Source organism: Emys orbicularis, chromosome 4 (genome assembly GCF_028017835.1).
Source record: "Emys orbicularis isolate rEmyOrb1 chromosome 4, rEmyOrb1.hap1, whole genome shotgun sequence".
In the NCBI taxonomy this organism is placed as follows: Eukaryota; Metazoa; Chordata; order Testudines; family Emydidae; genus Emys; species Emys orbicularis.
Window position 1 is genome coordinate 16,225,779 of NC_088686.1, and position 26,436 is coordinate 16,252,214.

At 38.8% G+C, this 26,436-nt stretch overlaps 1 protein-coding gene across 1 annotated transcript in view; it reads right to left on the bottom strand.

The window, feature by feature from the left end:
• PPP2R5E (protein phosphatase 2 regulatory subunit B'epsilon) overlaps positions 1-26,436 on the bottom strand; it is a 108,236-nt gene that overhangs the window by 24,732 nt on the left and 57,068 nt on the right. The window contains exon 3 of the mRNA XM_065404256.1: positions 17,456-17,652. Coding sequence (XP_065260328.1) covers positions 17,456-17,652 — 197 coding nt within the window. The remainder of the gene's footprint in view (positions 1-17,455; positions 17,653-26,436) is intronic.

Genomic DNA, 26,436 nt, shown 5'->3' on the forward strand with positions numbered 1-26,436 from the left:
AGGATAAATTACAATCTTTTCCCCCTTCTTTGGTGTTCATCCCAGACCTAACTGGGTTGTCAAATAGGTGAAAACAGCAGCATGTTATGTCCTGATCCAGTCTATACATGACTCCCACTGGTCCCCTTTATCCTCTCTGGATAAACTAAGCAGAGGTTTTGTTGAAGGTTTTGAGATACAAAATGAATCTTTCTTCAACATTCTTGTCTCTGTACCTAGCTTTTTACTCTTGTAATTCAGCAACCTGTGATAAATCAGAAGAAAGTTTCAAAAGTAGATCTGCAAGTTATATTTTCAGCATATTGGTAATTTAACATGCAGAGTTACTTTAATGTCAAAAGCATAAAAACAATCAATACGTTGTTAAAGGCAGCATGAAGTACACTTCAGTTCACAAATTAGAAGAGGTACTAGTAAAAGATTTAACTACGAAAAAAGAAAAGAAAGTGGAACAAGGAAAAAAGCAGGAAGGCTGAAACAGTGCAAGACAGCGAGGGACACTCGTAAACAGAACAAAGAGAAGAAAAAAGGAGTGAAAGGAGCGTCAGTAACAACTGAGGGAGAAGGATTAATAAAGCAATCTGAGTGAAAGTGTGGAACAGAGGAAACAGGTGGGCTTATGACTGGACTTTCTTCTTCTCACCACAAGAGGGTGTGTTTTGCTACAGTAATAGTGAAGCACAGTGACTTTTACTGAAGCTTTTATGGTATACACAAATCTTTGCTTCCAGTCACATGGCATTCAACATTGGTGATTAGTAGCGTGCACCCTGTTATGTGATAGTAGATATTGGATTCAATGTATACTTGCTAATTGGTTACTAGCATTTATCATGAGTCATTCTCCATGTGAGCTTTGGGGATTTTGGGGGGTTTATTTTGGGGGGGACAGAGAAGTTATTGTTTTTTACGTTCAATTTGGTACTGTTCACTTACAAGATCCTCCATGACACAGTTTCCAGTCTCATCTGGATCATAAATCAAATAGATACTCCAGGTAAGCAGAAAGACATGTACTGTAGTCCTGCCCTCTCTCTCTACTGTATCTAACATCAGACACAGTCACACAGCTAGAAAGGGAGCAGATCAGCAGTCAATGGAGGATATAACCAGCGTTGAGAGTTGTTTCTCTGTAACTGTGTACAAGGCAAAGGAAGAAGATAAACCCCTGAGGATCAGTTCAGGATATAAAAAAAAGGAGAAATGTATTTACTGGTGCCTGGGTGTTGGCCATCTGGGATACTGCAATATTATACTCCGAAGAATTTTTAATTAATACTTAATGTTGAAAAATCCCAGCCTTCCCATGACCTGGACCAGAATGGGGTGGTGGCATAACAAAAGAAAGAGTCAGCAGCTATAGCTAATTCTTCTGTAAGTTCATTTGTAAGAAATAAGCAAAATTCTTTGCAAATTTAATCTATATTTTAATTGATCAGATTTATCATCAGACCCAAGAAAGCAAGAGTTAAATAAGAATTATTATTTTAAAAACTTTACAACAACAGTTACAAGTTAGGGCAAGACAAAGGCCTAACTGGAGGTTTTGATAAATGACTCAAGTCAGCAAGCGTTAGAGCTCCAATAAGGAACAGAAATCATCAGAAGTTGGTCAGTGTTGCTTCTTATAACTGCCACTTTGAAGCCAGAATTCCTGTGTGTTACCCTTTCCATCGATACACTGACAGGACTCAACAGTTTTATTTCTCTCCGGGCTGATAGCTCACTAGTCCTATTTGAAAGAACACCCCTCAAGTGCATTTTGTCATTTCTCAGTCAGTTCTTTTTAGGGAATGTTAATTCTCTGTATTCAGAGAAAGATTTGCAAACAGAAATAAACTGAGATAGGTTTTAGATTTAATTAGACTCAGGAGACCACATACACAATCAGAGTAGCTGATCTATTTTCACCCTCTGCTTTGACTAAATGATAAATTACAAAATTTAAAAAATCAATTAGAGTGGTCCTTAATTCACGTCATATTTTTAAACCAACTAATAACAAATATGTGATCTAAATACACTGGTCCAACTAGTGTAACTCCACTGATTTCAATGAATGGGATGTAGTCATCCCATCATTTTAGTCAACATATTAAATTCAAGATCTATTTTAAACTAAGCTTCAAAACTAAGGGTTCAAAAAAGAATTAGTTAAGTTCATGGAGGACAGGTTCATTAATGGCTATTAGCCAATATCAGGGACGCAATCCCATGCTCTGGGTGTCCCTAAACCTTCAATCTGCGGTCCATCAGGGTAAACTGATTGTGGGTCGCGAGACATTTTGCAGATGAGCGGCCCGCAACTTCCTGCAGCTCCCATTGGCCAGGAACGGCGAACTGCAGGCCCTGGGAGCTGTGGGGGGCCGTGTCTGCGGAGTCTACGTCCACAAAAGGTCTCGCGGCCCATAATCAGTTTATCCTGATGGGCCACAGGTTGCCTATCACTGCTCTAACTACTAGAAACTGGGACTGAATGACAGGGGACAGGTCACTCGATAAATTGCCCTCGTCTGTTCACTCCCTCTGAAGCATCTGGCATCAGCCACAGCTGGAAGACAGGATACTGGGCAAGATGGATCATTTGTCTGACCCAGTATGGCCAGTCTTATGTTAAGCTAAAAAAATATACAACGTATTTAGACATATCAGCTGCCCTTTCTTTGGATAACTATGTCTTTTTTAAAAAACGATTTCTGTACAGACATTGAATCAAACTTTCTCAGTTCTGACAACAGCATTTCCTTATTAACATACTATTGTTAAAGGCAAAGCAAATTAAATTTAATGGATCATGGGATATTTAATGTCCAACTAATTTTACTTAAATTAAGATCTCATTTTAGTTATACCGAATGATGCTAGGTTTCCAAAGAGTGATCAAGAACTCAAGATAGCTGCATTCTTCTTTATTATTCAAAACATGCTCGCACATGTCAAACCTTATATATCGAGTCAAAGCAATTCATTCATTTATCAAAGTTGCATGTCAAGATGGAATCATTTAATTATTATTCATAAATTTATTATAGCAGTGTTATCTAGTATCACTATAGTTATGCCAGTATTTCCATTACAAACCCACATTTGTGGGCAACATACCACATCACTGGGAAAGTACTTATTGAACCACTGTTAACAAAGCATCTGCACAGTTCTAAATATTGTATGCAACACTTGTACTGAAAAATTACAACCTATTCCGAGTACATGGAAGCCATAAACAGGGTTACCGAAAAAAATGGGTGCTCACCGTTTTATTATTCTTTAGTACTTGATGAGATGAGGACAAGCGATGGGCAGAGTTTGAGGGCATAAAACAACTATTTGGGTGCTGAAATCACATTTTTGAAAGAGAATACAAGTAACCTATCTTGCAACTCTAAAATTAACTAGCAACTGGAAAAGAGACTGGGCAAGACTGAGTGCACATATCTTCCCACTACCAGTAAATAGCAAGTGTTAACTTGTTAAAAATAATGGTAAGTTAAAAGAGAAAGCACTATATTTCAGAATCAAAAGCTAGATAAGAGGGTCTGATCTGTAGGAAATGAAGTACAGGGCCTGGACCTTTTAAAAAGGAAAACAAATATTGACGCATTTATCTGTGCTGATTGCTGCAGCAAGAAGTGGGAGAAAAAGGTTTTAGCCACAACTAGTTAAAGGCCAATACTGGCAACCTGAATACTGTAAGCTTATTACAAAAGCAAAATTATTTTTGAATAAGCATATACTGTAAAGTCCAAGGCTGAGTGCCACATGCATAAAATGCATCCAAATCCACTTGTGCATGCAAGAAAGAGAGTAGGTAAGAGTAAGTTAAAGTAAAGGTACAACCACAACTGAAAAAGATGTGTAGTTTCCTTTAAATTTTCTTGTCCACATTAGGAATGAAGAAGTTGATGTTATAAACAGAGGCAAAATGTAGATGTCTTGGTCAAGAGAACAGACAGACAAGTTATCCTGATGGTGAAGAGTTCCAATTGTCATTAAACTGATGTCCAAAAGTAATCATAAGTCTAAAAAGATAACGTGAACTGTTACAGTAGGCACCTCCTTTTTAAAATCAATGCCGGGGGGGCACTGAAGTGCGCCAATCCTTGGAACATACTGTACTTCTTCTAAGTATCACACAAAGGATTGAAATGCAGGCAACTGAAAGAATGAAGACTACTACTGCATGAATCACAACACAGTGTAACGGTTCATTTACATGTAGCATCAATTCACAGCCTGCTTATTAGTCTGGAGCTGTTGAGATATAGATCTTTGACAATACAGTAGAATGGCTTCAAAGTAGAGCTGCATGGGGAAAAAAAGGGAAAATCTGTTTCAAAACTTTTTCCAAGATACCTCAACACAATCATTTTCTTCTTCTTCTTTTTTTTTTTTTAAATTCCAACCAACTCTAATTTGAAAAAAAAAAAAAAAAAAAAAAAGTGGGGGGAGTAAATTTCAAATAAAAAAATTTCCTGATTTTTTTCTAATTTAGAAATTGACAAAATATTGACCAGCTCTACCGATCAACCACTGCAATGTAACTCTGAATATATATTAATAGGCAATATGTTGCAAGATTTTACCAAGATATTTGTACCTGAAATTACTTTTTAAATACCAAACAGAACCTGTCTGAAGTTAGGGCTGAATGCCCGCAAAAAAAAAAAAAAAAAAAAAACCACAAAAAAACCAAAACCTTTTCAAGTTAAGTCTCCCCTCCCCCACCAAACTAGAGCATGGCATACAGTGTCCCAAGTTCCCCCAAAACTTATTGCTTGTACCTGGCTGTAACTAAAAATGTCAGACTGAGCTCAATTTCAATTTATTTCAATACTTTGTACTACTTTTTTTCTGAATTGGGTGCATGCCAAACTTTATCCTGAAATGAAAAGGGAGTTCGGACTAAGTAAACCAAACAGATCCTTAAATATATTGTCACTGCAGTAGAAACATATAGGAGTCTAAATTCTCCCATTAGTGATTGGAGAATTTACATCTTCTCTCATCATCCCCTGTTGTAAATGGGAGATAGACCCCCCCCAAAATATATAAATATAGCATGTACACAGTAACTTGTGCATACATATTATAAATATCTGAAGCCATTCTGACTGGATAAGCCCATAACTTGATGGGAAAGAGACACAGTATTTAACAGATTGTGAACCTTTTCATGTTTGCACCAGTCCACACAAATAACTACACTTTTCAAACTTTACTATTTTATTTTTTCACTATTACGACTGAGTGATGGAACACCTTGCTATCTGCTGTGCAACTGGCACATGGTAAAGTGACTAAATTTGGAGTTGCATGATCTTGAGAAATTAGGCGATATCACAAGACATATTTCAAACTGCAAATAGCTGAAGGAAAAAAATACTTCAATTCAACCCAGTACACTTGAAAAAATGAAATAAAAATATTGAAAAAAGGAAGATTCTCGTTACACTTGCATACATATACAAACGATAAGTATTTAAACATTTAAAGAGCTACCATGGACTTCAAAATCATACTTCATTTTTTTAGCTATGATTATAACTAGGGCTGTCAATTAATCGCAGTTAACTCAAAAAAATTAATTGTGATTAATTGCATTTATAACAATAGAATACCAACTGAAATGTATTACATATTTTTGCATGTTTTTCTACAATTTTCAATATTGATTTAAATTACAACAGAATACAAAGTGCATAGTGCTCACTTTATATTATTTTTTATTACAAATATATGCACTGTAAAAATGATAAACAAAAGAAACAGTATTTTTCAATTCACCTCATACAAGTACTGAAGTGCAATCACTTTATCGTGAAAGTGTAACTTACAAATGCAGATTTTTTTTTGGTTACATAACTGAACTCAAAACCAAAACAGTGTAAAACTTTAGAGCCTACAAGTCCACTCAGTCCTACTTCTTATTCTGCCAATCGCGAAGACAAACAAGTTAGTTTACAGTGACGGGAGATACTGCTGACTGCTTCTTATTTACAATGTCATCTGAAAATGAGAACAGGCGTTCGCATAGCACTTTTGTAGCCGGCATTGCAAGGTATTTACATGCCAGATATGCTAAACATTTGTATGCCCCTTCATGCTTCAGCCACCATTCCAGAGGACATGCTTCCATGCTGATGATGCTCATTAAAAAAATAATGCGTCAATTAAATTTGTGACTGAATTCCTTGGGGGGAGAACTGTTTGTCTCCTGACCTGCTTTACCCGCATTCTGCATATATTTCATGTTATAGCAGTCTTGGATGATGACCCAGCACATGTTCGTTTTAAGAACGCTTTCACAGCAGATTTGACAAAACGCAAAGAAGGTACCGATGTGAGATTTCTAAAAACAACTACAGCACTCGACCCAAGGTTTAAGAATCTGAAGTGCCGTCCAAAATCTGAACGGGACGAGGTGTGGAGCATGCTTTTAGAAGTCTTAAAAGAGCAACACACTGATGCGAAAATTACAGAACCCAAACCACCAAAAAAGAAAATCAACCTTCTACTGGTGGCCTCTGACTCAGATGATGAAAATTAACATGCATCAGTCCGCTCTGCTTTGGATTGTTATCAAGCAGAACCCATCATCAGCATGGAAGCATGTCCTCTGCAATGGTGGCTGAAGCATGAAGGGGCATACAAATGTTTAGCATATCTGGCATGTAAATACCTTGCAATGCCGGCTACAACAGTGCCATGCAAACGCCTGTTCTCACTTTCAGGTGACATTGTAAACAAGAAACAGGCAGCATTATCCCCTGCAAATTGTAACCAACCTTGTTTGTCTGAGTGATTGGCTGACCAAGAAGTAGGATTGAGTGGACTTGTAGGCTCTAAAGTTTTACATTGTTTTATTTTTGAATGCAGTTTTTTTGTACATAATTCTACATTTGTAAGTTCAACTTTCATGATAAAGAGATTGCACTACAGTACTTGTATGAGATGAATTGAAAAATATTTTTTTTTACAGTGCAAATATTTGTAATAAAAAATAAATATAAGTGAGCACTGTACACTTTGTATTCTGTGTTTAATTGAAACTAATATATTTGAAAATGTAGTAAACATCCAAAAATATTTAAAATAAATGGTATTTATTGTTATTTAACATTAATTTTAATTGCGCTACTAATCACGATTAATTTTTTTAATCGCTTGACAGCCCTAATTGTAACAATTAAAGTTACAGTAACTGTAAGAGCTGGTTACTTACCTGTAACAGGAGTTTCTTCAAGATGTGTGGTCCTATCTGTATTCCACTGTGGGTTAAGCATGTGCCTTGAGCTGGAGAATTTGAAAGTAATGCCTGCTATGTGATCGAGAAAGCTATGTGACTGAGTAGGGACAGATGTGTTTTGAGCGTACTTGAGGGCTACTTGTGACATGAACTATGATATTGTTCATGGTCTGAAACCTGTCCATGGGCAGGTATGCCTTTGCAGTGATAAAATTTAGAATTGTCATGATGAAGTCCAGAGATTATGTGGGGGTGAGAACAGATTTTTCTATATTTATGCAGACTCCCAATGAAGAGAGAAGATGTTGCATCATGGAGTTGCACTTCGCAGCAGGAAGAGCACTCCTTGCTGAATCAAGCAGATGTACGGGGGGGGTTCCCCAGCCTGGGTCCGATTGGGGCCTCCTGGCCTTCTCTATGAAGTATTTGTGGAGACAAAGTTTCCACCCGTCTTGGGTACAGCTGAGGAACGATCAGCATATACTGTACCTTGCCACGATGTGAGCTTCCCCAAGGCAGTACATGCAGCACTGGTGGTCATCACTGACTGAGAAGGATCACGGGCAGGATTTTGCAACAAGGAGCCAGTCATTGAGGTACAGGAAGAAAATGATGCCATGACATCTGACATGGGCCACAACAACTGAGAATACCTTGGTAAAGACTTTGGGGGCGGTTACTATTCCAAAGGGGAGTACTCTACTAAACATAATCAGATAAATCTGAGAAAGCGTCTGTGGGCGGGTTGAACATCTATGTGAAAGTAGGTGTCCTTCATGTCAACAGTTATGAACCACATGCCCTTTTTTAAAGATGGAATTATTGCTGCCAATATGACCATGCAAAATCTGAGTTTGAGAATGAAGCAGTTCAGATAGTGGAGGTCAAGGACTGGTCTCCAACGACCCTTCTTTTTGGGTATTAGGATGTAGGTTAAGTAAAACCTTTCCCCTTGGTATTGTGGAGGAACATGTTCTATTGCTCCTTGCTGCAGTAGGAAGTTCAGCTCGTGTGAGAATACTCTTGTAAGAGTGGTCCCTGAAGAGGGATGGGGAGGAGGGATTTCACGAGAGGTAGGAATGCAAACTCTACCATACAGCCAGAGTGGATTACATTCAGCACCCACTTGTCTGTTATTGCACTCCAGCTGTTGAAAGAACATGCTGGAAGTCCCCAGAATGGTGTGCTGGGGTTGGAAGGTGTTGGGCGTAATATTTCGCAGCTATCAAGCTCCCATAAAAAAAAAATCGTCGAACCAGAGGCTGAGATTGAGATGCTGAGTCTGTTGTGGAGGTGGCGGGGTGTGCCAAACTGTCCTACCTGACTCCAGCATAGCTTCACTAACAGGGAAAACTATTCTGTTAGTTCCAGAGGTGTGCAGGATGGCTAAGAGTTTGTGCTAGGAGTCCTGGACCACCTCAAGGAGAATCTGAAGCTCTCCAGCAACTCTGTGGAGAAGGTCCTGGAACCGCCTGAAGTCATGGGGATGACGGGGTGCAAAAGCCACTGTTTCATCTGGGAATGATGATGGCAATCTTGCTGGTTCCGGCAGAACCAGAGCGTAATATTCTTCCTCCTCTGTCGGATTTGGAAGTAGACCTGAGCATCCCCTTAGAGGGGAGGCAATGGGTGACTCCCTAGCAGATCGGATCAACTAGATACCAAGGCTCCCAACATGGCCAGTAAGAGGGGTCAATAGGCATGGGGTACCAGCAGCTCTGAGTTAGATGAGGCAGAGGTTGGTCCTGAGGTCTTTTGCGTGGTGGAGGATAAGTATGGTAAGGGAAGAGCAATTCAGCTAATGGCTCTGAATCTCCAGAGCAGAAGGCTGATTCCAGCTCCGTTGGAGGGGAGGTGTATTCTGCATACGGGAGCTTAACAGGCTCCATTGCACAGTTGGTTCTCTCTGACAAGATATTATATCCTGGGAAACAGAGGGTCCCAATGGAGGAGAGGATTCTGCATCTGGGAGGGTGAAGACATCTTGTGGGGTGGCAACACATTCAGACCTCCCCAGTGTGAGGGGGACTCTGCTTGTCCAGGTCATCAGAGCTGGTGAGAAGGGTGGTATCCAGAGTTGGCAGTGATCGGGCTTCATTGGTGCAGATGGATCCTGGGGTTTGAAGTCAGGGATGACAGTACTGACAGGACACAGTCTGGAACTGATGTAGTCCAACGCTTGTGGGCGTTCTTGTTGTGCCTCTGGGACTTAGGATGTTTTAAGTCCTCATGGACTGAGCTGGTAGGCTTGCTTACAGTCGAGTCCGACTCCTTTGAAGTGAACTTTAAGGAACACTTAGTCTCATGCTTATGAGAGTGCTTCCTAGCTTCCCAACAAGGCCCTGCCATGGGGTCTGTGAGGATGGATTCTACTGCATCAGAGTTGCACTTTGCAGCAGGAAGCGCACGCCTTGCTGAATCAAGTGAATGTATGGGGGCGGGGTTTCGCCAGCCTGGGTCCGATTGGGCCTCATCGCCTCCTCCATGAGGCGTTTGTGGAGACAAAGATCCCGCCCTTCTCGAATATAGCTGAGGAATGAGATCGGCATACACTTGCCGCAATGTGAGCTTCCCCAAGGCAGTACAGGCAGCATTGGTGGTCATCACTGACCAAGAAGGACCATGGTCAAGAAGCTCAGAGTTTGAAGCCCAGCGTACTGGGCATAGTCTGGTACCCAAACTGGATGAAGTTAAAGCTGCGGACACTCTAGATTCCAACCTGGACCAAGTGGTGGTGAGAAGAAACTGAAGAGACGATCAGTCTGTACCACCTTTTATCCCCTCGGTCAGAAATACAAGGTGCAGAAATACAAGGTGAACCAGGGTGCACGTGCGGACCAATGGATACTACTTTCAAATTCTCTGGCTCAGGCACATGGTACGCATGTGTAACTCACAGTAGAATACAATAGGGACCATTACTCAAAGAAGCACAAAGTTTTTCTCTAATTTGTTTTTCCCGTTTATTTACTTTGCTCATTTAAAAGCTGTACATAGTCAGTTTCATCATTTCTCCTGTATAATTAGGTAGTCACTTTCCTGGGCTGAGCAAATGACCCACACAAACAGGAGTCAGGAAAAAAAAAGCATTCTAAAAATAAGCAAATCTTATTCTAAAACCACAAAAATTGGTAGGAAAACTCAGGGGCCGGTGTAGTAGCTGAAACTACTTATAACCCATTGTGTGAAAACAACTCGATTTCAAGCTGAGGATGCTTCTTTAACAAGTACTGAGTGATTGGCATCCAACTAATCAGTTTGCTGTCAATTATATTTAAAACAAATAAAATGTGTGAAAGGGTTAGGTTCTGTGTGAACACATTGTTTTCTTTTCTTGCTTCTACTGCCAATAATCACCTGACAATCCTCAAGCAGAAATTTAAAATTACTTCTTCAAATTCATATTTTATAGCTACATCTTCTGTAAATTTCAATATCTCATAAATGCCTTGGGTAACTTTGCAGTTAGTTAAAGCTATCTGGGAACTGCCATTACAAATCCATTATTAGGTTCAGAGGATCCTAGCTCTGCAGTACCATTTTATTCCTGAAAAAAAAACTTTTACAAAATGGAGTTCAAGAATACAGGAGTTCTTAGGTGGTTTCAAAACACTCTTTGTGTACTTTTGTAATTTTAGCACTGCAATCTTTCAGGCAATGACTCTGGCACATTGATATTTCTTAACTTGTTGTCACAAACCTTCTAAAATGATGTTAAGATGAATATTTTAGCCAAAATCTGTCACTATCCATTATTGGAAAATTGTAATGTTTTATTTATTTTATTTAAACTTGATATTGTGTAAATCTAATCTGATTTTTCCCCAAAAAACTACAGAGAAAATACACAAAGCAAGTTATTTAAAAAAAATGTTAATACTAAAGAGGTACAGATTTGCAGTACATCTGCTGATTCAACCAGCCTTTAAACTTGGGAACATTTGAAATTGGATCTGGATTTTGAGGCCAGGGTCCACTACTAATCATAAGCAAAGCTAATGAAAATGAAGAAATTCACAATTACGGTAAGTCTGACTGCTAGCACCTTCACCTAAAAAGGATTCCTCAACAACTGCTTTGTTTGCCTTGTACACCAAGGGTTTGGAGATTAGCTTTAACCGGGATTAGCTTTATCTACTAGCACTCTCACTTCTGTTACATTCGCTGAACCAGATTCTGATCTCTTTCCGCAAGTATAAAACCATTATGAAGTCAATGGAATCATTCCAGATTTATACCACGGGAACAGAGATCAGCATCTGTCTCTCTGGATGTATTGTTTGGTAAGCAATGTTTGACTTAGTTATTTACAACAGATTTCTGCCTGTCCCTGTGCTGTTCACCAGCCTTTTGGCCAGGACTGCCAGAATAGTCCTGATTTGAGTTTAATTTTGCCTATGCAGGTTAATTTTTTCATTGCACTTAATTTGTAATGATAGAAAAGTTCAGGAAGACACCTAGTGCACTATGGTCAAATTTTGCATTTAAGAGTCAGGTAGTAAAGGAATATTTTGCTCTAAAAGTTGTGTATCACAATTGAGTTTCATTATCCAGTCAATAAAAGGCAGTGTGTTAGTTATCCTGGGTTAAAGCATAAACACTACAGCAAATGTTTTGTGGGGGGTTTATAATTTGCAAAGGGAAGAATGGGCACCTACCACAGAAATTCATTCAAGGTTTTAAATTTAACCAAAAGTTATTTTTCCCATCCATTTGCCTTTTTAAATAGAAACAGTCAGTTTCTCAATCTACATGTTAACCTTTTGAAAGCATAAAAAGCCCTACAAGCACACTGTAGGATAATGCACGGATAATACAAACATTCATTTTATTCAACTAACAGTGCTTAATCTAAGAGCAAAATCACCATCATTACTTTATTCTAAGCTTGCAAATTTTGCTCAGACAGTGGTAAATTATTTCAGATTAAGTGCCATATTATTTTGTCCATAAAACTGTATCACTGACATTTTCTTTTGCATACACTGTGTTTTAAGTGGTAAGGGCCTTTTTCTTCAGACCAGCTGAATTCTAAAGGATGTAAAATGCTCACTAAATGACACACCAAAAACTGCAGGGGAAATGGGCTTTGTGCAATACACTCCTTCTGAATAAATCCTCCGATTTCCATTAGCACAAGTGCCAGTTATTCTTCTACTGCAAGTGATATTGATAATTCCCATAAGGCCGGTGATAGCCTCATATGTCAGGTGACCACTAATAAGACTTTTTCCCCGCCAATACAAATTCCAAAAGTTAGCACAGCTTCAAAAGTTAAAACAAGCAAAGCAGGTTGGTTAAAAAACAGACTGATAAACGTAATCAGGGCGGAATGGTGTACACAAACACAAACATGAGAGCGAGAACATAGAGAATACCAGAATACTGGACCACAGCATTAAGTTTTAAATACCATGAACTGCATGAGCTGCAGGCCACAGATCCATGAGTAAGCTATGCTGAGCATCCCAAATGAGTGCCTATAAAACCTTTATACCATACCACTAACAACATGTATTCTACCAAAAAAATTAGAAACATTTTTGAGAGTTTTTAAATATTATTAGTAATGGATTTTATATTGCTTTATCTATAAAGCCAGGCTGCCTTAGTATCATAAATCAACTTTTCAGGTTTTATAGGCTGAAGAAAATTACAACTAATGCATTTTAGAAAACTGTATAAATGACCTAAAAAGCTTTTCCATATGGAATATATTTTTAAAGTCAGATGCCTCCAGATAATCAAGACTAGCAGCAAGTGACCAGCACTTTAGCCATTAGTCCTCTAGCTAGCGTGTCAAACCTTCAGCTCAAAGAGGTGCTTTTTTATCCCCTCCCTGCTCCCCCTTTTTTTAAAAAATCAGTCTTAAAATTGATTCCCTTTCCCCCCCTCCAGATATGGAATTCCACCCCTCCCCCACAAGATTACACTGGCCCAAAGGCCAGGATGGCCAATATTCTTTCCTTGATGGGTATGTCGCAACCCAAAAGTGCTAGACATCACAGTCAAGAGAATACTCCACCAAGTTTTCCAAATAGCATTTATGTTTAGTTTTGGTAGGTCTTAAGATATCATACCTTAACATCAAAATATTATTGTGATGAATGTGCTGCGCGGTCAACACAGAGCAGTGTGATGAATTTACTAAGGGTGAATCTGCTGCTGTTCTCCTGGCTCCTGACTGGATCATGACAGGTCAGCCAGAAAGGGAATATCAATGGCAGTTGGGAGGATAGCTGGAGACCTGGAGGAACATGCACAAAAGCAGCTGTTCCTTGTGGCTGTTCATGGTCACTGAATGGGCGTACAAAGCGACCTTCACACAGTTAGGTCTATCTCAGTTTAAGAATAACAGGACTCGTGTAGATATTGTAAATAAACAAGTTATACTATACCTGACTTCACAACATCAATTTCTCTCCAGCAACTGAAAGCGACCTGCTGCAAGGTTCCAAAATTGACTACTGCTTAGCCAAGGGGAAACACTGTGTACTAAACATCTATTTTAGGTAATGTTGAGGGATTCTCTCTTCCTCTAAGGCTTGTACAGCTGGACTCATGGTACTATGGGAGTTTAGTTTTTGCTGGCAAAGTGATGAAAAAAACAGTACATGTCTAAGACCGTTTTCCTGTAAAATATGTAGCATATACAAAATACATGCTGGTGTGGTATAGCAAAAAATATTTATCAGCACTCATTTAGGATGACCTGCATAATTCACTCATGGATTCAACACTCATGAGCAACATGACCCCAGCATGTTTTAAAAACCTTTATACTCTATGCCACATCATCATGCATAACACTTATACAGAATACATCTGCAAAGTGTGTGTGCACGTGTGTACTTTATAGCTGGCATAGGTAGCAATACCTGACACTTTCCATTGTAAGATCTTGTTTTCTTTTGCTTATAACATTGCCAAACTTTAACCATTTGGGCTGAAATTTTCCAAGCCATGCGTCTTCCTTAGGCTGAGGTTTCTTTGAAAATTTCAACAAAAACAATTCTGACACTTCTCAGGAGTATGGGGAAAAAATGTTGATTTGCCCATGTTAAAACATTTTTACAACCATTTTATTGAGAAGCTATAGCACCTCCATGCTTTGGAGAAGGGACTTGAAATTTGGCAAAAGGGCTGTCCTGTTGCCAAGGGTGTGAATTTTTGCTGTCCCTGTGAAAATCTGCAGAAATTTGGCCAAATTATGAGTCAGTTTGGCAGCCAGATACCTCAAAGATTGTTTGCACTGAGCATGCAGGGACTAAGCAGGACTTTCACCGCATTTCCTCCACCTGGCAGCCAAGGACTGCTGTAACACCAGGCACAGGAACCAAGACTGTTACTCCTGTGGTCACAATGTTCCCCTGTTGGCATCCAAGCAGTGAGGAGGAGGAGGAACTAGCTTGACTAGAATGCAGAGAAGTGAGCAGTTAGACCTGGGACATGGAGCTGACGGTAAGGAAGAAGACTCGGACTCAGACAAGGACATGCCAGTCAACAGCAGAAAATGAAAACCTAGTACTGCTATCAGATAGTCCCTGATGTCAAGAGGCAGAAGCCTGTGCTGTGGATATAAAGTTCCCAACACTCGACTTCCACGTGGTTCATCAAACATGGTTCAACGTGATGAAATTTGTTTTTTCGGGTTTTTCCTTTAAAAATATCACATACAAAAAGCTACATTTAAAAGAATGTTAAAATCAAGTACTCAAAAGATAGGAAATGATAGAATTGTGATTGCCTGTAAAACCTTAATTTGCTCCCCTTGTGTGTATGCATTATGATAGCCTTTAATTACATGATGAGAATTGTTTTTGTTTTTTTTTGTTTTTTTTGTTTTTACAGGTACCCCACCCTCCCTTCAGTGCACAGGATGAACCAAGCTCAGGGACTGAATCTGCACAGAAAAGGAAGCTGTGGTCGACAGCAGAGGTTCTCAACCAGGGGTACGCATACCCCTGGGGGGGTATGCAGAGGTCTACCAGGCGGTACATCAACTAATCTAGATAATTTGCCTAGTTTTACACCATGCTACATAAAAAGCACTAGCGAAGTCAGTACAAATAAATAAAAATTTCATACAATGACTTTTATACTGCTTTACATACTATACACTGAAATGTAAGTACAATATTTATATTCCAATCGATTTATTTTATAATTCTATGGTAAAAATGAGAAAGTACGCACTTTTTCAGTAACAGTGTGCCGTGACACTTTTGTATTTTTAGGTCTAATTTTGTAAGCAAGTAGTTTTTCAATGAGGTGAAACTTGGGTTATGTGAGGCAAAACAGACTCCTGAAAGGGGTACAGTGATCTGGAAAGGTTGAGAACCACTGGTCTGTAGGACCCCCTTCTTCATTTGTTGTAGAAATTGGAAGGTGTGCAGTAAGTGAGGAAGGGAACTGCAAGAAAAGAAAGAATCATTTCATGGTTAAGGCAGTTGAATGCTGCCCCGAAGAACTGGATTCTATTCCTGCCTTTGCCAAAGAATTCCTATGTGATGCTGGGGATGTCACTTAAACCAAACTTTTCACAAGTGATCACTGACTTTCTGAATGCCCAACTTGCACTTGTCTGACTTGCAGAAGTGCTGAGCACTCTCAGCTGCAACCGAAGTCAATGAAAACTCTGCTCTGAGCAAGTAAAAATGATAAAAAAAAATGTTAAGTTCTCTGAAAAAAATCAAGCCTTGGGCATCCAAAATTACTGGATACTTTTGACCTTTATCTCTCTGTCTCAGTTCGTCATTTCTGAAAAGGGAATACCACCCCCTGGCCTCACAGCAATTTTATGAAGATTAATTAATGTTTGTGAAGCACTCTGATACTACAGGGATGAGCACCACAGAAACCCCCAGGAGAAAATTAATAATTCTATATTCAGAGCGGGGTTTGAATAGTATACAGTAAATAAGGCATGGGGCCACACATGGAACAATGAGGATAAAACATGATATTGAATAGCTTCTGTTCACTGAGTAAGCACCATCCTTCCTGTGTACTGAATAAGGCAGGGGTCCTGTGAAAAAAACAGTATGTGATCATATAATTCTAGACTGTAACATAATGCACATGCATAAGAAGGCCAAATTAACGTTGCCCATGCAATATATTTTTATAATTACATAAAAAGGTGCATTAACAATGTGAAGGTAGCAAAAACAAGCACTCAGATGTTAGGAAATGCTAGGATTAAGTTTCCATATGAAACCTTAACTTTCTTTTAATGCATTTTTTTTGTATTTTTCACATATATGAAATATACATAACACAAATTACACACACACAAATACATATTCCAATGGTATAAAACATACACTTCTACATAATTCAGACAATCACTAGAGTAGGTATGTATTTGTGTATAATTTGTGTGTAACAAAAAAAATAAGGTGGATGCATACTGCAATGTAAAATTTATTCATAGTTCTCTATAAGTGTGTGGCTATTACCAGATTCAATGATCACATAATACCAGTATAGAACCAACACCACAAAGTCAATTTCTGAATATCTGTCTTTTGCTTCAGGAGGCAATTTAGTAAGATTTTATAATATCTATCTTAAAGCTTGCAATGAATGTTCTTCACTTCATGCTATCTGGTGGTCGTTCAGTGCTGATGTTGAAGGCACTTGTGTTAGCTGATAATTTATTAATAAGATTACCACTACCATTGAGAACTCCTGGTGACCTCTTCATTGTAGTTGCTATGAATCTACAAAGCAAAGCACTGCAATTTTAATGTTGATCCTATGCATCACTTTTCAATGCTCAGTTACATGGCAAAAGTGACAAAGTTCCTTAGTGATGAGATTTTATTAGATTTAAAGATGGCTTTTATCTTACAAAAAAATAAAGACAAACATTCTAAAATTATTCCATTCTGTTTCACTAGGAAAAAGAGCACAATGAGTTTGTGTCTACTTCATATTCTGAATGCTGAAATTTGAATTGCTCTGGGTATACTTTTCTACATATTTGACACTCATGTTTTGATGTCCTAATTTGATTTCACTTAACTGTAAGTGAAAATTTGAGTTTTATTGGTCTTAGAAGTAGTATCCTCTGGTGACGTTTACTAGAAAATACAAACCCAAAGGCCACATTTAGTCCGCTTATTCCAGGGTTCATTTTGGCCCCCAATATGTAACTGGCATTGTATGTGGATCTAAAGTGTCCACCGTAAAGAAGAAACTCACCATTCTAACTACTTCGGGGTAAGTCTGCTCTGTCAAACAGCCTCTGCTTATTGTAATGTAGTCCACCAGTTCATTAAGAGTGGAGCGCTTGTATTCTTTCATTTTAAGGTCTGATAGTGTGTCCATGAAGTCAAAAATTACACAGCACTGCTGAAGTTTCTTTAGGAACAGTTCAGGCTGCTCTGAAGATGGAACGTCTATGAAACAAGAAAGGAAATCTTTGTGAGTCTGGCATCTTTTTATATGAAATAGGAATTCTTTTTGAAGAGCAATTTCAAAAGAAAGCAGTGTTCCATACAGTTTTCATAAAACAGTGCTCAACCTAATAATAATTAAACCCTTTATAGAAATTTCATGCGTATTCAGTAGTTGAGATCTTGGATACCGCATGTACCACTATATTTAATTTTTTGCTTTTAAAAGTAACATTTACCAGATCTCCAAGACTTAGAGGAGAGTACAAACATACCTACATATAAAACCTAATCCTGCAAGCTGCTCAGAAATCAAGTACCACCGGCTTCACTGGAATCTGAGGGTGCTAAGCACCTCACAGGATCAGAGCCACAGTTAGCTTACACTATAAAGAAGGAAGAAAGTTCTAAAACTTGATATTTCTATCTGCTCGATCTGAATTAATCTTTATATTTCGAAAAGTGCTGTACCATACAGCAACACCATACGAATAAATCTGACTTTCCAAACAAATGTCCCATTAATTTTTATTCCCATGTTGACACTTTCTGTAATAAAATCAATTGTAATTTTGCAGTAGTCAATGAAGCTTTTCTGTTATAGAATCCTGCCAAAGCAACAGAATATGCTATCCTTTACATATAGTTTATATTTGAACACCCTTCTCCCAAAGTAGAAAAATATTCTTGGCTGATAAAGTAAGTGCGTATATATTTGTTGCTTTTCTCTGTTTTGCCAGTCTTACTGGATCAATCGCTTAGCAAAACTACATGAAATAAAAATGGACTCAACAGCACTACCATAAATGTGCTCAAACACTTGACAGTTTCTATTTTATTCACAGTGGCAGGTTAGTTACCTTATTAAACATGATTTCAAAAGAATATGTAGTAAATTTAGTTGATCTGATTTTCATGTACACATGGGGCTAATGATGATAATAGAAAAATTATAGAACAGAACCTTGATATTAAACAGAAAAGATGCCAAACAACTGAGGAAGGCTACCTCCTTACCTCCCACCCCAATTTTTTTTTTTTTTTTTTTTTTTTTTTTTTTTTAAAGAAACTGCAGCTTAGCTCAAGAGGTTTACACAGCACGATGGACTTAGTGATCGTCAAAGAAATGCTACAAATAAAGCATACAAGCTTATTCTATTCAGCTTTCAGCTAGAAACAGTTAACACTCCATACATTTGTAATGTATACTGTTTTAATAATCTGAAAAAGATCAACTATATCACACTTTCTTCTCTTAATACAAGTCATATCTTTTACGTAGTCACATTTCTTAAACAGGGATGCACAAATATAAAGGAGGACCAACATTTGGCCCACTGGTATGTTTTTTGTTTTGTTTTTTAATCTTCAGTGTATAGTGTTGATCAGGTTAAGGAATACTTGGAAAACATGGGAAATTGATAAGTGTGGTTTATTTTGGAATAAAGCACATTAATTAAAGATTTAAATTAAAACTATATATACCTATGCCTAATTTCATGTTTAAAAATATTTGTGAATTTTACAAAAGTAAATCCTTGCAGAACAAATTATTAAAGGCTCAAATTCATATTAATAGACTAAAGGATTGCACAACTGTATTTTATTTTAAAGTGCTGAATGAGAGATGCTTCCTAATCCACTACACATTAATTATTTTTTGTTGGTATAATCTAAAAAAAAAAAAAAAAAAAAAAAAAGCAGTGAAGATATTGGATTGCTGTAGAAACAATGAATACGTAATCAGCCATATGGCTGACATTCTGCACTAAAATATATAAATCTGACATGGCAAAGCTCAATACCCTCTGCAATTTCTTCCTGTATGTGTAGCACTTATGGAGCAATTATAGATTCCATCAGATCCTCAACCTCCTTGCTACATAGAATAACCCCTGTCATGGACAAGCTGAGTTGCAGATAGTTGGTTTTATTCCAGATCTCAGATTTGCTAGGCATTTAGTGAGCTCTGCAACACCCATGTCTGAGTCAAAGGAGAAGATGCCAAATAGGCGTCAGCAGTGTACTAATGATACTGCAATTTATATCATGTTCTAATTCCACACAACGCATTCCCAGAGGCTCTGTATGGATGTTGAACAGAAGATGTGACAGATTGGAGTCTTGCAAATCTCCACAAATAAGAACCTTTGGGATGGAGCAGCCAACCATCACCACCTTCTAAAAAACTATCAGAAGCAATGAGCAAAACGCCATTTTAAAGCTATTCCAGACATCTTGATAAAGTTACACAGCTGTGTCAGCAAGTGCTGAAAACTGATACCTTTATTGATATCCCTTGACATGTTATCTGGCCTCTGCCCATTGCACAAGAAGATCAACAACTTCCATTAGTACCACTTCCAGTCTGAAATGTCACCAAATAAGGCCAGGGGCTTCAGGGAGCTAGATATCTGTCATGTTTTCATGTTGCCATTTTCTTGATGATCTTTCACAAAAAAAGGAACTTCAAAAGTCAGACTGGGAGGTGGCTGATTGGAGTTCAGAATTTTCTTTTTTAGTATTGGCCTAACTACAGTGTGTTTGAGGGATCCTAGAACCCAGTCTTCTCTGAGATGGGCACTAACAATCTCTTCCAAAACATAAGCTATGGTTCAAATGCGGTAGTTGGTATCTATTGTATTTAGGTGTATTTCAGTGTTATTTCCACAACATATATAATGCTTAGTTCTAGCCTGTAATATGTTTCAAAACTTTTTATAATTCATTACATTTCTTTGCAACTTGCATATTGCATCAATAAAACCCATGATGTTATATACATAAATGTGTGTATCTATTTTTATATAAATTGTGTATCTGTTTTATAGTAGATGGGAAGGTAGGGGTATGGGTCTATATTAGCATAGGTGCCGACTCCACAGATGCTCCAGCCCTGGAGCACCCACAGAAAAAAATTAGCAGGTGCTTAGCACCCACCGGCAGTAGGGATATAAATAGGGTTTAAAAATAGTAACCATGTGAACCTATTAAAATTCTATTGGTTAAACGGTTAACCATCAAGGAGCTGACATAGGCGAGGAACTAGGAGTGCAGGGGGTGCTGCAGCACCCTCAAGTTTTATATGGGGTCCCGGCTGCCAGCCCCACACCCCGGCCGGCAGCCGGGACTCTGGGCAAGGGGCCAGCAGCCAGGATACCAGGCATGGGCGGCAGAAGATGCTGGGGGTGGAGTGGGGTCAGGAAGAGGTGGGGCATGGGTGGGGGCTTGGAGGAAGTGGTGGAGTGAGGGCGGGCCTGCGGCGGAGGGGGGGGTCGAGCACCCCCCTGGTAGAGAGGAAGTCGGCGCCTATATATATTGACACTCACTAGGTCTGTCTAAAGGAAAATTAACTAAAAAAATGGTTCCTAGGCTTAAGCCTAATGGCATATAGCACAGCTCACCCCAGAACATGTTACATAGCTTATCTAAACTTACTACAAATTACAATGCTGGGGAACCTTAAACTAAAATCAGGGGTTAAAAAGGCACCACAATAATTGTTAATCTCTTTCAAAGTTCTCTCAATTAAAATCTTGGGGAGAAAATAAATTGTATTTTCCAAAGCAGAAACTACAAAGATGATGCTATGCAAGACACACTGCATCAGAAAACACACTAAAACTAAGTCATTATAGACTTTTTGTAATCAGTACACAAACTGTGAAAATTCTTCTTGATCTAGTCCTTCTTTAAGAAGCAAATCATCAGTTAAGCAATCAATTAGAACAGTGATCAATTCCTGGGGAAAAACTGAATGCAACACAGTTTTGAAATTGCTCTTGGCAGTTCTGTTGGGACGGGAACGATGAACTCTCTAAGGATAAAGGTAACAAAGGACTTTGGGAAACAGGATGCACTCAGCACAAGAGGAAATGGGTCAGCAGAAATCAACAAATCAATCTTCCATGTTATTTTGTGTTGCCAGTTCCCACTACTCCAGTTCAGTTTTCCATCATGAAAGGTCAGTTCTTTAAAAGACTGCCGTCTGTGAACAGAGGTCCAAAGATGCTGCTGTATAATCTTTTAATCTTTCTAAGGGATGGACTGGAGAGGAGATGATGAAAGACTTTCAGTGCAAAATAGTATGGGGCAAGGGAACTGTCAGCTTCTTTCTGCTGATAATCTTACAGGCAGCCTCTCTCTAACAATGGACCTCCAAATCCAGTTTACGATTACTGTCATAGTCTACCACACTGAAATGGTGATCACATATTAATTATCTGCACTAAAAATAAGGTAAAACTACGTACAGATTTCTAGTTATGAATTAGAAATTGATGTTTACTTGGGGTATGTTGGCATTCATAACTACATACCTTAGAAAAATCACTATTGCACATCAAAGCAGTAGCAGATTTCTCAAGATACACAGCAATAATCATCTCATAATAAAATCAAAAGGGATAGATTAGATCCAATAGATTCTAACTTGTGTTAATAATACCTACATTGTACCAAGGAAATAAGGAAGATCTGAAAAAGAGCAGGTAAAGGTGAGGAAGTCAAAGAATAAAACATGACAATTAAGAACAGAAATCACTTCATCTATAGTCAAGTTGCAATTTCCAGAAAGATAAAGAATTAACTTGCATAATTAATTGATAAGACACAGATTGAGATGAATTAACACAAATTTAAGTTGTGCCCAACAGGTGGAAGTCCCATTGTTTTCAGTGAATTTTGCAATGTTTTTCTTTTTTCCTAAAGAAACACTATCAAGCTTTTAGAGCTCAAAAATTAGTTACACTGAATATTACAAGTTTTATTTATTTGCAGTTATAAAGATCAGGGTACTCACAAAGGACAGATGTTTGCTCTAACAGACTACTGTAAAACAACCTCCCCCCCACAACACACTATAAATACAAATCAAGTGGGGGGGATGCATGCCATTACTAGTATGTTTAAGACACACCAGAAGGTATGGTTTTCTTTTTAGTAAACAAAAAAATAATAATAATAACGTGAGTGGTTGAGGAAATCCTCATTTTGAAACCTTTAAAGAAAATGACCTTTGAGGGATGAAAAGCTTGACAGTTTCCCCTTTAGCTATTTAAAACACATAAAGAATATTTTCATATCAGATTTCTAGATGAATTACGTTCACTGAAGTTTATGAATAATCAATAACCTGTAACAAAAATTAGTATGAATCACACAGTTATAACCAAATCAAAATAGAGCATTATAATAGAAACGCTTGGGCAAATCCCATAGCCAAGAGGAAAACAGAACTAGTAATTAAGAATAAATGTTTTAACCTGCATTAGCTGTTGGATCTTATTTATGCCTTCCAATCACAAGAGAATTCTGTATTCACATACTTTCCCCAAAAGGTGAAATCATTTCAGCTTCAGATTATTAACAGTAAAAAACAAGGTTTATTCCATATAGACATTCCAGATCTAGTGCAAGCCATTTATTGCTCTATCTACTTAAAATCCTACGTCCTGCAGGAATTTTGTATTTTTGGGATTAAGATATTTCTCACTAAATGCATATTTTCCTTGGGTCAAATGAATCAGACTACTTTATAATGCTGATTCTTGTCAGCCATGCTATGCTTTTCACATTGGTGCTGTTGTTATGCAAGTAATTTGGTCATAGGATTACACATTTCCAGAGAGATTAAATATTATATTTAAATAAATTTAGACTACTATAAGTCTATGAAAATAATAAAGCACTACACAGAAGTATTAAAATTATTTATAGCTGAATAATCAAGTGCAGTCCTATTCTGAAGTGACTCTAAAAATGGCATTGCACATATGGTAGCATCTCAATGATATCCAGATTAAACATGCTCAATTTACATGTGAAAAGGTATTTTGCCAACTATCAGCCCTGCAAACTTCAGGGGATCTGAAAGCCAAGATGGGTTCTTCCTTTCTTTCTTGTGCATCACCACCAGTTATAAGTATTATGAAAGCCAAATTTCCCCATCATTTATATACCTCTACATCACTATTTTTGCCAATGGATTTGCCCTGACAATCGATTGGCCCAGTAACTGGAATTTACAAAACAATTCTATTATCGATATGCAAGAAAGAATAGAATCTAGCGTACCTTCTTTTAGCTTTATTCCAAATAAAGAAAGCAGACCTGTTATGTAAAAAGGTACACATTTATACAGACCTTTTTCAAAATAGAATTTCACTCAAAAAGTACGACAAAGTATGTGTATTTTTCTCTTTCTTACACACACACACACACACACTCCTGAGAAGTAATCTGCCTGATTATTTTCATTTAATTTTCATAGCTAACTGACAATATTATGAATGCTTTATGGAGTCAGTAATCGCTCATCTATAATAGGCTGCTTTTTCAAAGCTGTTCCCCAACTCTGCTCTCTACGTATATTGAACCATTATACAAGCAGGGCAGAGTTTAGGTACTGTGAACCAAAAATGCAGGGTTAACTGGCACCAACATTACTCATGTAGATATAAACATCTCGAAGAACCATCATTACTGCTCAAAGTGAGTAACTTCCTCTTCTTCTTCTTCAAGTAGTGTCCCTACGGGTGCTCCACTCTAAGTGACTCCCGAGCAGTGCCTCTCCCCACTGGAGGCTGGGGCTTCGGAGTCGAGTCTGTTATAGAAGATAGCACCGTGGCACCGAATGTGGCGTCTGCATCAGAGTTCCCCAGAATGGCATAGTGTTCTGCGAAGGTATGTGCAGATGCCTCAGTAGCTGCTCTGCAGATTTCTGATATACAGATACCCTTGGAGTAGGCGACGGACGAGGAGACAGATCTCGTAGAAATTGCTGTACCTTTTGATCTATCTGCAATGGAGAGGAAGAGTCTCAGAGATTTTCTAAAAAAATCTTGTCCTGTCCAAATAGAAGACCAAGGTTCTCCTCATGTCGCGCATATGGAGGATGGCTTCCCTGTTATCCTGATGAGGTTTGGGATAAAAGGTTGGAAGGTGAATAAGCGGTTTCACGTGAAATGCGTAAGTAACCTGGGGAGTGAACTTCGGATGTGTCTAAGCATGACTTTGTCAGGAAAGAACACTGTGAAGGGGGTATGTGCCATTGGACCCGCTATCTTCCCTATCCTTCTTGCCGAGGTTATAGCGATCAGGAACGCCATCTTCATGGAAAGGTGAGTTAGAAAGTAAGTGGCCATGGGTTCAAATGGCAGCCTATTCAGTCCTTTTAACACTAGATTGAGATTGAGATCCCATTGTGGAGGGAAGCCTGGGTTGAGGAAAGAGGTTCACATTGCCTTTGAGAACCCTCTTCGTAGTCAGGTGGGAGAAAATTGAGTACCCTTCTACCTGCTGGTGGAAGGTCGCAATTGCTGTTAAGTGGATTTTTAGTGAGCTAATAGAAAGTCCTTATTTCTTGAGAGTCAACAGATAGTCTAGGATTACAAGTAGAGTGACTGCATCCGGGGTGACGCTTTTGGGCTGGCACCATATTCGAAATCTAGTCCACTTTTGTAGGTAGGTACGACAGTTAGCTACTCTTCTACTGTGTAATAACACTTCCTGTATCTCCTCAGAGCAAGATGTCTTTATGTGCTTGAACCACAAAGGAGCCAGGCTTTGAGCCGCAGTATCCACAGGTTGGGATGGAGAGAGTGTGCCTCTTGTTCTGCAACAGAAGGTAAGGAGTCATTGGAAGAGTCATGGTGGACAGAACACCAGTTGTGACAGGTAAGGATACCATGTGTGTCTGGACCAGGTGGGAGCAATCAACATGATATTTGTTTTTTCTCTTTTTATTTCCAAGAGGATTTTCAGTAATAGAGGGAATGGGGGAAAAGGTGTAAAGGCGGCCCTTGTCCCATTAGAGGAGGAGAGCGTCCCGCAGGGAGTGTAATCCGATCCCCCCTCTGGAGCAGTACTGTGGATGTTTCTTGTTCTGGTAAGTGGTAAACAGGTCTATTGTGGGTGTCCCCCATTGTCAGACGATTCAGTGACACTCCACGACATATATCACCCATTCATGATCATGTGGGAATTTGCGGCTGAGACTCTCCACTGTTGTGTTGTGCACACCCAGTAGGTAGGCTTCAGATATTGTGACATTGTGGGAAATGCAGCAGTGCAGTTCCATAGCTTTAGTGCTTTCATGCACAGGGAGGGTGATCTCGCACCTCCTTGTGGGTTTATGTAATATATGCATGTTCATATTATGTTGTTCATAATGACTTTTGTGTGCATGCCTCTGATCAGCAGGAGCAAGTGAGCACACACATTTCTTACCGCTCTGAGTTCAAGCAGGTTGATGTGACAACATGTCTTGGATGGAGACCATTTGCCCTGCACTGTGAGATCGTTGAGATGTGCGCGCCCCATCCTATGAGGGATGCATCAGTGGTAGCGATAGGGAAGGCTGAACAAATGTAATTCCTCTGCAGATGTTTATTGGGTCTTTCCACCAATTCAAGGATTGTCTGATCTTGGTGGGCACCGATAGTAGCTTATGTTGTCTCTGTTCAGTCTGTAAACCAAACCAAACCACGCTTGGAGGCATCTCATGTGCAGTGTGGCCGATGTTAACAGAAGCTGGAGGCAGTGTCTGGCCGAAATTTGGGGGCTGTCTCTAGAAGCGTGAAGAGGCTGAGGAATCTGTGATGTGGGAGGAGCCCCCTCACATGGACGGAGTTGAGGCCAGGTCCTATGAATTTTAACCTCTGTACCAGAGTTAATGTCAATTTTTGTGCATTAATTTGAAAGCCCAGATTCTGAAATAGATGGCTGATTCGTAGGGCTTCGGTGAAGGGAACGTGCCCTGAGGAGACAATCATCCAGGTAAGGATA